General features: G+C 46.1%; 2 protein-coding genes across 2 annotated transcripts in view; one reads left to right on the top strand and one right to left on the bottom strand.

Moving 5' to 3' along the window:
- EVC (EvC ciliary complex subunit 1) overlaps nucleotides 1-12,802 on the bottom strand; it is a 142,118-nt gene extending 129,316 nt beyond the window's left edge. The window contains exon 1 of the mRNA XM_073574501.1: nucleotides 12,392-12,802. Within this exon, the coding sequence (XP_073430602.1) occupies nucleotides 12,392-12,559 (168 nt within the window). The 5' untranslated portion in view covers nucleotides 12,560-12,802. The remainder of the gene's footprint in view (nucleotides 1-12,391) is intronic.
- Nucleotides 12,803-12,878: 76 nt separating this feature from the next.
- Nucleotides 12,879-14,786, top strand: part of EVC2 (EvC ciliary complex subunit 2) — a 226,967-nt gene continuing 225,059 nt past the window's right edge. Inside the window, exon 1 of the mRNA XM_073574499.1 lies at nucleotides 12,879-13,300. Coding sequence (XP_073430600.1) covers nucleotides 13,049-13,300 — 252 coding nt within the window. The 5' untranslated portion in view covers nucleotides 12,879-13,048. The remainder of the gene's footprint in view (nucleotides 13,301-14,786) is intronic.

Below are 14,786 nucleotides of genomic sequence, written 5' to 3'. Positions count from 1 at the left end.
TGCCAAGACCGGGTTTTGGATGGTTCAATGACAGAGACCATTTTGAAAATAAACTTTTTAGGCTAGTTTCACATTTGCCCCTTTGTGCACAGCGCACTGTGCGCAAGTAGAAACGCATGTGTGGCGCCCCCAGGAGTATGGCTGCCACAATGGCATTGCCTTCCTCCAGGGAGGGTGATGTCATGCTTGGAAGCACAGAAGGGTCTCTCTAGCAGTTAACCATGACATGCAACACGGTTCCCACTCCAGGCCAGCAGAGGGAGCTCTGAACCAGGATTGAGGGAGGAGCGCGCTCTGAGGGCCAGGAGGGGAAATAGTTAGTGTAAGGAGGGCAACGAGTGTAGACGTGTGGAGAGAAGCTGGAGGTTGAGCTGAGGACAGAGAGCTCCCTCCCAGTGAGAGCGCATGATCTGGAGCCTGGTCTCCACAGTTGTATGGATACTGAAGGTCCTGCAACAGACACCAGAGGAATAGGAAGCTGTAAATGCTCTATTCCCACCTAAGACTCGGAGGCACAACAGCAACGGGTGAGCCAAGAGAGATAGAGGGCTACAGCTGTCTGCCATACGAGGTAGTTCTAAGAGGAGATAAGAAGGAGGAACTTCAGTGTAACATAGTACTGGATGTACCTCAAGCCAGTGCTAGAGAGGAGACTACACAACCCATCTGATTCAGAGATAACCTAGTTGCTTCCAGGCTGGCCTGCTCCTGTGCCATCTGTAACCAGGACCCTGGACTGTATTTGCCAAGTAAAGGTAAAGAAACTGCACCCTGTTGTGTCCTTGCCTCCTTCCCGCAACATCCTCCGCACCGCTACATCTCTGTGCCAAACACTGCACCTTCTTCCTAACCCCTTTATCTACACTGCCCTGGGACTACAGCCCTGCCTGTGGAGGGCTACAACATCATAGCTGCACTACACCATCAGTCCCAGAGGATCTGTCTGCAGCGTCGGCTTAACACCTCCCTTGCCGAACACCACAGGTGGCGTCACGAATCCTTTATAAACTTTATTCAACCCCTTCACATGGGCGCCCAGGGCCACGGACCGGGTCACCGCTACTGTGACATTCCCATCTGAGAGACCGGCCCGGTACCGAGTACCCCACAGCCCTGGGAGGGCGACCCACATGCAAAAACGCATGCAAACGCATAGTTTTTTTACGCATCAGCGTACACATGTCGAGAAAAAAAATGCAGCGTTTGCATGCGTTTTTGCATGCGTTTGCGTTTTTTATGCGCATGCGTACTCTAGGTGTCACATTTCACAGGAGGAAAATCCTTGAAACAGACTCCACCAATGGGACACCTGCGTTCCCATAGACTGTAATGCGCTGTTTTGACGCATTCCGTGCGCAAGCGTACGCATGCGTTTTTTTATGCCTTTGGGTGGACCCAAAAATGCAATATGCTGCGTCTGGCACGTCTAGACGCATACCTGGAAAAAACGCATGCGTACAAAAACGCAGACGAACGCAAGACCATGCGTACACCATGTTAAACATAGGTACGCAAGACGCATGCGGACGGATGCGCACGATGTGCTGTGCACAAAAACGCTAATGTGAAACCAGCCTTACTGAACGGGAACTTGGTAGAGAATATATCCATGAGATAGCGGGTACACGGTCTTATGAACGTTTCCTTCATTTTTTCTCAGTATTCACCTTTCCTCTTTACTCTCTCTACTTCTTCTCTGTATTCCCTGCTTCTCACTACTTCACCACAGCTCAGCTCGACACTACAAGAGTCCATTACTCAACCCCTGGTGCGGGGTCTTCTTTCCCCTTGAGGAACCACTTTGCCAGTAAGGCTGGTACTTATCTTCTCTGATCCTGATGCTCTAGAACTTCCATCCGGGGCACTCTATTTGTTTTGTGTACTCTGTCCTGTCTAGTACCTCTTGGAATTATAAACTTTGGGAATTACTGCTAGGCGTGCTCTCCCAGGACCCGTCTCGATAATTCACTCTGTCTCTCAGTCACTTCTTCTCCGGATCTCGCTATCCCTTTCCTCTCGGTCCCCAATCACTTTAGACACCAAAGAACGTGGCTCTACTCACATTGCATCTTAGGTCTTTTCTCAATGCACTCCAGGTCCTATCTGATGTTCTAACAGGAACTGTCTTTTGTTCCTTCAGTTTAGCTCCTCCCACTCTGGGCTAGTCCCAAACATTAACTCTCACTATTTCGACTGTCAAACTACCCACACTATAAACATTACTAAAATATTTAACACACGTTACAATTCACATCACACATCTATAATACACAAATTTTTCAAGGGGTAGCATTTCCATCTTGTTACACAATGTTAAGCTGATGGGAGGAGATCAGTCAGAAAAGGACAGTGGATACAGAAAGATGCTAATCAGTGGTGCGGGAGGGTTTACACAGGGCCCAGCACTTGGTGAACTGATCAATCTTCAGCAGATAAAGCAGGGATTTTATCAAGGCTTACAGGAAGCAGACCAGTAAGTGAAACATCGCTGGAATCAGGTTCTCTGCCCCTATATTCTGCTGCTCTCAGATGAGGTAAAAAAAACCTGTTGACAGATTTGTCTGACAACCACATGGATAAATAAACTAAAAATGGGCCTCGTCATGAAGGTTGGAAAATGGCTAATTCTTGAACTGGTTAAAGTGAATCTAACAACTGATACATGCTGACTGAAATAATGTGGCACTTCAGAGTTAAAAACATGATTAAAAGCCACCAGGAACCGAGCCATGCAGGAGACTAAATATGGTGGTAATATGGTTGCTCAAGTGGTTGTGTAAAGTATGTATGACTCTAAAATGATGCAGAGACCTGTCACTCCAGGGCAGCAGGCAGGGAGATACCCTAGGGAACCCGCCTGTGTGACTAGACTAATGCTAATTAGGTGTCTTGGCGCACCATGGGTGTGGTCAGGAAGCTCTTTGTGTTGCTCCGCCCACTGGTTTTACATGCCCCGCCCCTCATTGATGATTGACAGCATGGGGTATACAAAACCAATGGGTAGAGCAGTGCTCTAAGCCTTGAGCACCCTAATTTGATTATTTGATAAAATTTCAGTTTCTGCAGAACATAGGCAGCAATTTGACCACTAAAGCTGTTGTTATTAAAAGGAATCTGTCACCTCATTTATGGCTTATCAGATAAAAATATCATTGTATTGAGTGTTTTCTATACACTTCCCACCTAGTTTTGAATTCCCCTAACTCCCCATGTATCACCAAAATTTACCTTTTTTCTTTCACCTGTGCTGTATGTAAATTTGTTGGGTCCGGTCCAATGGGCGGTGTTTTTGCTCCTTCCCTCCACCCCTCCTTGTCCGCTGTATGCAATATTTCAGGTAATTTCTGTAGTTCTCGTCCATATTTCGTACGTGCGTATTGCAATCTCCCCTCGCGCGTGCGCAGTATGCTTTGCCCAACTGCGGTCAAAGCCGAAAAGCATTAGCGCACATGCGCCGGTGAACTATGTCCTGGAACACAGAAATGGCAGCGAAATACTTACGGGACATAGAACTTCTGGCGCATGCAAACTAATTTTTTCCAGCTTTGCCTGCAGTTGGGCAAAGCATACTGCGCAAGTGCGAGTGGAGATTGCAATGCGCATGCGCGAAATATTGTTTACAGCTTGTTGCCTAGGAGACTGACCATGGCGGCTGTATATCTTGTACACACCGTGCTGAAGCTAGCCTAGGTTAGAGGGTGTGTAGGGTCAGTGGGCCAGACTGGGGGGTGGTCCCTCTGTATACCACACAGTAACGTACAGACACAAGATGGAGGCAGTTTTCGGGTGCAACAGGTCCAAGTTTATTTTCCGCCGTCAGACTGACGGCTCTGACAACACACCGCAATTCCTTCACGGCCCTCCATTTCCAGGCCCCGGTACACACACACCATATTTTCACTTGGGACGTAGATGCACACACCGTCCCTTTCTAAGCTTAGTGACATTCCTGCCAGTTTGGTCACTGTGGCTGCCTTAGGCCACTGTACACCAACAGTAATTTTACTGGTCAGCTGTCGTCATCAAATTCGGTATGCTTCCCCTCAGGACCTCGTCTGTACTGCGGTACTTCGTGTCAGGACCACCCCCCTGACTTCTTCTCTCCTCAGTCCCCTGGTTGAGCTTTCCTCACAACACCCACTTTGCCACAGGCTCCTCTCTTCTTGAACTCCTCCCGGGGACTGGAACTTTCTGGAACCCTCCTGACAAATTTATAACTTTCCCGGTTCCCTGTAACTCCGCCCCCCATGACCAACGGTTTCTAAAGCCCTAAGCTGCTGTCAAGTCCTGAACTCACACTCCTCCCTGCCATCTTGTGGTCAACCCCAGGTACTGCACGTCACCTACACTTTCCTAGCTGTTTCCCCACTGTCATAACTGCTATCTGCCTAAAATGTTCAAACCCTCCTTCCTACTTGCTGACAAGTCCGTCCGTCAGGTCACCTTCCCTACAGGTGCTCCAGTGATCCTAGCAGGCTTCAAAAAGTGTCTATAAACTCAATAGAATGGAGCTTGTAAGCACTGTTCATGTTGTGCTGTTCAGCAGTGGTGGTCGGTCTCTAAGGCAACGAGCTGCAAACAAAAGTAAAATGATAATATCTCACGAATGGCTGAAAAATTTAATTAACAGTAAACTGCAAAAATTATTATTTTATCAAGCACTATAAAACTATGCTCATCTATGAAGATGGAAATGACCATTTTAAGCAGCTGATTGCTGCTGACCCAAGCACTGTGCATCTGGTTGAGCTGCGGCAGCGATCATCTCTTCACTGCGAATCTGAGCCTCCTGCTCTCTAGTCGTTTGGGTGACTGATCCCCCTAGATCTACCCTGTATTGTGGTCTAACACCCAGCGTCCCCACCAGTCAGCTGTTCCCACCAGTGGTGGTGGCCATATCTAAATAGTGAATGGATCAGAAACATCGCAGCTCTGTGCGCTGTGTAATGGCCGCCCCTGGCTACTGTGCAAGTAGTGAATGACCCCTTTAAGGTTCCTTTCACATTGTGTTTCCTATATGTGCCAGGAAAGATGATGCCATATATAATAGATGAGGCCGTATATAATACACATCATACTCGTACAGATGGACATGATGCCATGGTGACCGCCATCCTGAAGAGCCCGTCATTAGCAGCCAACGTTACAGAAGAAGGTGGAATACAAACACAGCCTCCATGTCACATAAGAGGGTCAGGATTGCAATCTACAAGGAGAGGCTCGTTCCTTTCCTGAGAGGGATGGCGGTGGTTACCACGGTAATGAGAATATTATTAGGGACTGCGGCCTGGTTCAGAGACATGACAGTCAGAGGCCTTGTGGGAAGATCTCTGTCCCTTCATCCCTGCTAACATTTCAGCAGCATATTGATGGCTCGTGCCGTCCCCAGATGACGGGTTATTAACAGACTGCTGTCATGTGATAACCAACATGGCAGGTTCCCCCGGCAATACAAGCCAAGACATTGTGCGTCATCCCTGACATCCCACATTTGTCACACTCGTATAATCTCCACAAGATGAAATATGCAAATCACCTCCTGGGTCAAAATGACCTTAACGTGAACGACCAACACTGAGTTTATTTTTATCTAAATAGGTAAAAATTCTGTGCTGAAGAAATTATTCATATATTTTTACAATAGTTCACTCCTTAAAAGGGTGTCCTCAACATGTTCTCCCTTAACTATGGCATAGAGGACAACTTTCTGATTGCTGGGGGTCTGACTGCTGGAGAACACCGTCAATCCCAAGAGCCAGGGCTACACTGAGACCCTTATGAATGGAGCAGTGGTCAATCATCCCTAATGACGCCGCTCCATTCATTCCTAATGGGAGTGCCGAAGAAACTGAGCCATGTGCTTGGCTGGTCTTCATCGCTTTAATAAATAATGAATGGATTGGAAGTGTAAATGATCGATCCACACTTTATTTACACCCTTCCAGTTACAGTTGTGGCCAAAAGTATTGACACCCCTGCAATTCTGTCAGATAATACTCAGTTTCTTCCTGAAAATGATTGCAAACACAAATTCTTTGGTATTATTATCTTCATTTAATTTGTCTTAAATGAAAAAACAAAAAAGAAAATGAAGCAAAAAGCAAAACATTGATAATTTCATACAAAACTCCAAAAATGGGCCAGTATTGGCACCCTCAGCCTAATACTTGGTTGCACAACCTTTAGCCAAAATAACTGCGACCAACCACTTCCAGTAACCATCAATGAGTTTCTTACAATGCTCTGCTGGAATTTTAGACCATTCTTCTTTGGCAAACTGCTCCAGGTCTCTGATATTAGAAGGGTGCCTTCTCCAAACTGCCATTTTTAGATCTCTCCACAGGTGTTCTATGGGATTCAGGTCTGGACTCATTGCTGGCCACCTTAGAAGTCTCCAGTGCTTTCTCTCAAACCATTTTCTAGTGCTTTTTGAAGTGTGTTTTGGGTCATTGTCCTGCTGGAAGACCCATGACCTCTGAGGGAGACCCAGCTTTCTCACACTGGGCCATACATTATGCTGCAAAATTTGTTGGTAGTCTTCAGACTTCATAATGCCATGCACACGGTCAAGCAGTCCAGTGCCAGAGGCAGCAAAGCAACCCCAAAACATCAGGGAACCTCCACCATGTTTGACTGTAGGGACCGTGTTCTTTTCTTTGAATGCCTCTTTTTTTCTCCTGTAAACTCTATGTTGATGCCTTTGCCCAAAAAGCTCTACTTTTGTCTCATCTGACCAGAGAACATTCTTCCAAAACGTTTTAGGCTTTTTCAGGTAAGTTTTGGCAAACTCCAGCCTGGCTTTTTTATGTCTCGGGGAAAGAAGTGGGGTCTTCCTGGGTCTCCTACCATACAGTACCTTTTCATTCAGACGACGACGGATAGTACGGGTTGACACTGTTGTACCCTCGGACTGCAGGGCAGCTTGAACTTGTTTGGATGTTAGTCGAGGTTCTTTATCCAACATCCGCACAATCTTGCATTGAAATCTCTTGTCAATTTTTCTTTTCCGTCCACATCTAGGGAGGTTAGCCACAGTGCCATAGGCTTTAAACTTCTTGATGACACTGCGCACGGTAGACACAGGAACATTCAGGTCTTTGGAGATGGAATTGTAGCCTTGAGATGGCTCATGCTTCCTCACAATTTGGTTTCTCAAGTCCTCAGACAGTTCTTTGGTCTTCTTTCTTTTCTCCATGCTCAATGTGGTACACACAAGGACACAGGACAGAGGTTGAGTCAACTTTAATCCATGTCAACTGGCTGCAAGTGTGATTTAGTTATTGCCAACACCTGTTAGGTGCCACAGGTAAGTTACAGGTGCTGTTAATTACACAAATTAGAGAAGCATCATATGATTTTTCGAACAGTGCCAATACTTTTGTCCACCCTCTTTTTTATGTTTGGTGTGGAATTATATCCAATTTGGCTTTAGGACAATTCTTTTTTTGTTTTTTCATTTAAGACAAATTAAATGAAGATAATAATAACAAAGAATTTGTGTTTGCAATAATTTTCAAGAAGAAACTGAGTATTATCTGACAGAATTGCAGGGGTGTCAATACTTTTGGCCACAACTGTATAATATCCTCCATCCTGGGCCCCTTCCTGGAATAATGTCCTCCATCCTGGACCCATTGCACAAATAATCTCCCTCATCCTGATCCTTTCCTGGTATAATGTCCTCATCCTAGGCCTCTTCCAGTAATAATGTCCTCCATCCTGGGCCCCTTCCTGGTATAATGTCCCTCATCCTGGGCCTCTTCCAGTAATAATATCACCAAACAATCACTGACCTCAGGGAGACCTGTCAAAGAAAACACTGCGGCAGCCAGCAAAGGTGCTCAATCAGTGAAATCCTAGGTGCATTGCTCCCTGGGAAATACAAATATGCAAATAAAGTCCGTGGAGCCTCATTTAAAGTCCGTGGAGCTGCCGCAGTGTTTTCTTTGACTGGTCTCCCTGAGGTCAGTGATTGTTTCGTGATGTTGGTCTACTAGGCATTGCTTCCACCTAGCCAGAATCCTACTCCACACTGATGAGGGGCAACACCCCGAAACAGCTGTCTGTGGATGGGTACCTGGCCTTGGTATTTCCCTTGTCATATCTGTAAACTCATAAAGAGCTGGATATTGACTTAAAGGGCCACTTAATATGGTGGTAATGGTGGTTTCCGAAAGGAGCCACTCCTTGGCTGGGTCCTTCCCTGGAGGAAGATCTGGCTAGTCCCGTGTTTGAATCTCTTAAAAGAGGCTCCACGGACTTTATTTGCATATTCGTCTTCCAGTAATAATGTCCCACATCCTGGCCCTTTTCTGTTTTAATATCCCTGTCCTGGGCCTCTTCCTGGAATAATGTCCTCCATCCTGGGCCTCTTCCAGTAATAATGTTCTCCATCCTGACACCTTCCTGGTATAATGTCCTCCATTCTTGGCCCCTTCCACTAATAATTTTCCCCTTCCTGGTATAATGTCCCCCATCCTGGCCCCTTCCTAGTATAAAGTCCCCCATCCTAGGCTCTTTCCTGGTACAATGTCCCTAATCCTGCTCCCCTTCCTGTAATAATGTCCCACTGTCTGCTGCTCTTATCCAACACATTTAAAGGGAATCTGTCACCCCATTTTTCGAGTATCAGCTGCCGGTACCGCCATCAGGGGCTTATCTAAAGCATTCTGTAATGCTGTAGATAAGCCCCCGATGTAACCTGAGAGATAAGAAAAAGGAGTTAGATTATATTCACTCAGGGGCGTTCCGGGTCCAGTTTTGGTCCGATGGGTGTCGCGGTCCGGGTCCGGCGCCCCCCTCTTCTAACGGTGATGTCCTCTTTGCTACCTGTCGTGGCTCCTGTGCCTCTCCTGGCGCCTGCCCACTGCAGGACTCTGCTCTTCCCGCAACAGGGCAGAGCAGTGGGCCTGCACAGGAGCCATGACAGGCAGCAAAGAAGAGTACATCACCGTTAGAAGATGGGAGGCGCCGGACCGGACCGCAACACCCATCGGACCAAAACCGGACCCGGACCGCCCCCGGGTAAGTATAATATAACTCATTTTTCTTATCTCGCAGGTTACATTGGGAGATTATCTACAGCATTACAGAATGCTGTAGATAAGCCCCTGAAGGCGGTGCCGGCAGCTGATACTAGAAAAATGGGGTGACAGATTCCCTTTAACAATAATTGTTTATTTCTATTTTATCTTCCCCCACCCTCATGACATGCGACGACCTCTCCCATAGCCGGAGCAGAGGTCAGTATCTGACTTTGATGTGCCCACCATGGGCGGCACATGATGGCGGCGTGTATTGCAGTGCAGGGAGACATCGGGTTTCTGCACCACATGGCACATCCAGCGAGGATGCACATCCAGTTGAAATAGGCACTGGCATCGGCAGCCCCCCTCCTGCATGGGCACAATCACAGTCGCACCCTCAGTGACCGCAATCATTACGCCACTGGTTGTGATTTGCTCGCTGAAAATTCCACCTGTACTGGACAAATCTGACGCTTGCATAGTATTGCTTATAGGGTGCGACACCCTTTCACTGTCTCCAAAATGTGCACTTGTGCATTCATCGTGTGATACATCACCTGACGTGACTTAAAGTGACCCATCACTCATTTACACGGTCATCCAATCAAACGAGGCCGTTTTTGCTCCTATATTACCCCAACTGCTCTACTAGACAGGCTTCAAATATTTCAGATTTACAAAAGTGCATGAACCATTACCATAAATCTCGGACGCCAGGTGACCACTGCAGTCAATTACCAGTCACTGTTTGGCTGCAGCAGTCATGTTCTATGTTATCTGAAAGATAATGTTCAGACTGACAGCAGCAGTCACCTAACCCTACTGTCAGAAGCAGAAATTAAAGGGAAACTGGCAGCAGAATGGAGGAGCAGAGTGGGTCTGATATGTATGTAATGTTTCTTAACCCTTTTAGGGAAGAGTCAGACGGCCGGGGATCGCAACGCAATGCTCAGACTGATCGGCGGCTCTTTTGACCCGAGCATGACAACTTCACGTATTTTCTATGCAGCTGTCATGGCCGTCTGACTCTTCCATTAACCTGATAATTGATAGGTAATATTCTAATGATAAATGATGGATGGTCCAAGATAAGGGACATATTCCAGAATGGGTGACATATATACAGTATATACCAGGATGGGGCGAGGATGAGGGACATATATACCAGGATGGAGGGGGCATACAGACACATATACGGTACAGATCAAAAGTTTGGACATACCTTCTCATTCAAAGAGTTTTCTTTATTTTCATGACTATGAAAATTGTAGATTCACTCTGAAGGCATCAAAACTATGAATTAACACATGTGGAATTATGTAATTAACGAAAAAGTGTGAAACAACTGAAAATATGTCTTATATTCCAGGTTCTTCAAAGTAGCCACCTTTTGCTTTGATTACTGTTTTGCACTCTCTTGGCATTCTCTTGATGAGCTTCAAGAGGTAGTCACCGGAAATGGTTTTCACTTCACAGGTGTGCCCTGTCAGGTTTAATAAGTGGGATTTCTTGCCTTATAAATGGGGTTGGCACCATCAGTTGTGTTGTGCAGAAGTCTGGTGGATACACAGCTGATAGTCCTACTGAATAGACTGTTAGAATTTGTATTATGGCAAGATAAAAGCAGCTGAGTAAAGAAAAACGAGTGGCCATCAAAGAACACAAGGAATGGACATTAGATCAGTGGAAATCTGTGCTTTGGTCTGATGAGTCCAAATTTGAGATCTTTGGTTCCAACCACCATGTCTTTGTGCGACGCAGAAAAGGTGAACGGATGGACTCTACATGCCTGGTTCCCACCGTGAAGCATGGAGGAGGAGGTGTGATGGTGTGGGGGAGCTTTGCTGGTGACACTGTTGGGGATTTATTCAAAATTGAAGGCATACTGAACCAGCATGGCTACCACAGCATCTTGCAGCGGCATGCTATTCCATCTGGTTTGCGTTTAGTTGGACCATCATTTATTTTTCAACAGGACAATAACCCCAAACACACCTCCAGGCTGTGTAAGGGCTATTTGACCAAGAAGGAGAGTGATGGGGTGCTACGCCAGATGACCTGGCCTCCAGGTTCCAGACCTGAACCCAATCGAGATGGTTTGGGGTGAGCTGGACCGCAGAGAGGAGGCAATATGGCCAACAAGTGCTAAGCATCTCTGGGAACTCCTTCAAGACTGTTGGAAGATCATTTCCGGTGACTACCTCTTGAAGCTCATCAAGAGAATGCCAAGAGTTTGCAAAGCAGTAATCAAAGCAAAATGTGGCTACTTTGAAGAACCTAGAATATAAGACATATTTTCAGTTGTTTCACACTTTTTTGTTAATTATATAATTCCAAATGTGTTAATTCATAGTTTTGATGCCTTCAGAGTGAATCTACAATTTTCATAGTCATGAAAATAAAGAAAACTCTTTGAATGAGAAGGTGTGTCCAAACTTTTGGTCTGTACTGTATATATAATATATATATATTCAGGATGGGGGAGAGACGGCCCAATTCATGCACCGGGACCCTTCAGACTCTAGTTACGTCACTAGTGCATGCACTCATCATCTCCCGCCTCCACTACTGCAACCTCTTGTTTTGTGGCCTCCCCTCTAACACTCTCGCACCCCTCCAATCTATCCTAAACTCTGTTGCCCAACTAATCCACCTGTCCCCCCGCTATTCCCCAGCTTCTCCCCTCTGTCAATCCCTTCACTGACTCACCATTGCCAAGAGACTACAGTTTAAAACCCTAACCATGACATACAAAGCCATCCGCAACCTGTCTCCTCCATACATCTGTGACCTCGTCTCCCGGTACTTACCTGCACGCAACCTCCGATCCTGACAAGATCTCCTCTACCCTCCTCTTCCCACAATCGCATATTACCCCCTACTCTGGAACTCTCTACCCCAACATATCAGACTCTCGCCTACCATGGAAACCTTCAAAAGGAACCTGAAGACCTAGCTCTACCGACAAGCCTACAACCTGCAGTAACCCTCGTTCCCCCATACACAACCAGTTCTACCTTCACCTACCTACAGTATCCTCACCCATCCCTGGTAGACTGTGAGCCCTCACGGGTAGGGTCCGCTGTCTTCTTGTACCAGTCGATGACTCGTTTTGTTCAAGAATATTGTACTTGTTTTTTTATTATTACATGTAACGCACCAGGTTATAAATGGCGCTATAACAATAAATAATAAAAATAAGTGGAATATTTCCTACAGTTACAAGTGACAACTTATTCTCCATTGAGGCAGTAAAACACAAACATGATACAATTGTAACAAATCTATAACAAATAAGTATGATAAACAGACAGAACACAGGGAAACATTTGCTGCACATAGAGATACATGAAGTGGTCTCCTACCTTCCTGGAGATTAGTGGCAGGAGCACAAGCCAACACAGGAGTCCTGCAGCGACCACCCCAGTGACTATACCCAGCACCACTGCAGTGGCCAGCAGGCCAGGGACCACCTGGAGGGAGTCCACTGAGAAGGTCAGCACTGCATCAGAGGAGCAGCCAGTGCCTGCCATGGCCACAGCTCAGTATACATATATACACCCTGCTGACATGTCCTAGTGCTGCCACACATGTGCTGATGGCTTCAGCCACCCCATTGTTAGGTGCAAAGCCTCGGGGTAAATATGATAAGTTCTCAGCTCAAGAAAAGTTTCCATGGAAGTTTTGCTCATAAACTTCACTACAAATCCCATGATGCAAAGTAGTTAGAAAAAAAAAGCAGCACAAACGGATAGAGGAAGGAGAGGGCTGACATTGCTGCCCAATCTCTGCCAGGAGGAGGGAGCTCACATTCCTAAAAACTGACTTTTTTTCACTCTTGTGTCCCAAGTCCTTCCTCCCCTCCTGGAAGTGCTGAGGAGTGTGCACAATGTAACCAGTTCCGAGCAACTTTCCACATTGTATCACACAGAGAATTGAAGCTCCTGCCAGAATGATGAAGGTGCCAAGCACAGATGACCCCATGCCAAGCTGATACCCCCCAACCTTAGAGGAACCCTACCATGGAGGTTGGCAGAGATGTGTGGGGGCCAACCACTGTCAGGAGGAGTGCACTGGTGGTCATCATGGTCCTATATGTGACTTCTCTGGCTTCCTTCAGGATTTCTGGCACCTCCTTATTAAATGGGGATCAGACTAAGATACATGAGAGAGACACTGAGGACCCCAAAGTCTTGATGAACCCAAGACCCCCTTGTGTCACTGCTATTTGTCAGCTGCTGGTCAAGAACTCTGCAGATAGCCTGGTGGCTCAGGTAAGAGGTGATTGACTCTAGTGAAGAGGGGTAGATGGTTTTTGATCACTAGGGACCCAACCAATTACTGGGACCAGCATCAGTTCCAAGAATGGGGGTCCACAGCGATCTGGTCTTCATGTATGAGCGCAGCGGTCATAAATGTACACGACCTCCCCTATAGACCCACAGAAGTGAATTGGAGTGAGTTCACGCATGGACATTACTGCTTCATACACAGGGGGGCAAGGGTCACTGTTCTTGTGATAGTTGGGGGTCTCAGCTTTCGAGCCTTTAGTGAGGATACATTTACCACCTTTCCAGGTTTTGTTGTTTGTGGCATGACTCCTTTAGGATTCAGTCATTTAGTATTTTGCTGATTAGCGTTATAAACAGTTATCAATAGTGATGCTGTGTGTAACAATGAGTTTTTCCTAGGGCTCATGCCATATTTTCGGTCCAAGTACGATCCGACAAAACATTGGATTGCACCTGGACTAATGTTATTACATGGGGCCGTGCACATGTCCAATTTTTTTTTCTAGGACTGTGAGGATCCGAGGGAGAACTCGTAGCATGCCTGAGTTGAATCCTTTATTCAGATCGCTCTCTGCCATGGAAGTTATTGAGTTTGTGGTAAAAAATCGAACTGCACTCAGAAGACATCCAAGTGCAGTCTGAGTTTCACGGACTGACAGAAAGTAGACGATGAAGACATTTTTTATCTTCATCTTCTCCTCATCCAAGAAAATCGGATTACTCTATGATCACACTCTGATCAGTGTGATTAGCATAATCAGCCCCATTCTCTCAGAATATGAGAAAATACAGTACAGACCAAAAGTTTGGACACACCTTCTCATTCAAAGAGTTTTCTTTATTCTCATGACTATAAAAATTGCAGATTCACTCTGAAGGCATCAAAACTATGAATTAACACATGTGGAATTATATAATTAACAAAAAAGTGTGAAACAACTGAAAATATGTCTTATATTCTAGGTTCTTCAAAGTAGCCACCTTTTGCTTTCATTACTGCTTTGCACACTCTTGGCATTCTCTTGATGAGCTTCAAGAGGTAGTCACGGAAATAGTCTTCCAACAGTCTTGAAGGAGTTCCCAGAGATGGTTAGCACTTGTTGGCCCTTTTGCCTTCACTCTGCGGTCCAGCTCACCCCAAACCATCTCGATTGGGTTCAGGTCTGGTGACCTGCCTTGAGCCCTTTAGGCTAAGTGCACACGCGGAAATTACCGCGAGAATTCCGGAATTCCAGTCCGCGGGAAAATCGCATTTTAAATTCCCGCGATTTTCCCGCGGAAAAACTAGCATTTTGCAAGCGTATTTAGCTTGCAAAATGCTAGCGTTTTCCAAGCGATCTGTAGCATCGCTTGGAGAACTGATTGACAGGTTGGTCACACTCGTCAAACATAGTGTTTGACGAGTGTGACCAACTTTTTACTACTGAGGCCGCCTATGCAGCATCAGTAGTAAAAGATAGAATGTAAA

The sequence above is a fragment of the Dendrobates tinctorius genome, unplaced genomic scaffold, assembly GCF_039654945.1.
Source record: "Dendrobates tinctorius isolate UK_male_01 unplaced genomic scaffold, ASM3965494v1 ptg000039l, whole genome shotgun sequence".
Lineage (NCBI taxonomy): Eukaryota > Metazoa > Chordata > Amphibia > Anura > Dendrobatidae > Dendrobates > Dendrobates tinctorius.
This window is presented reverse-complemented; position numbering and strand designations above follow the sequence as displayed.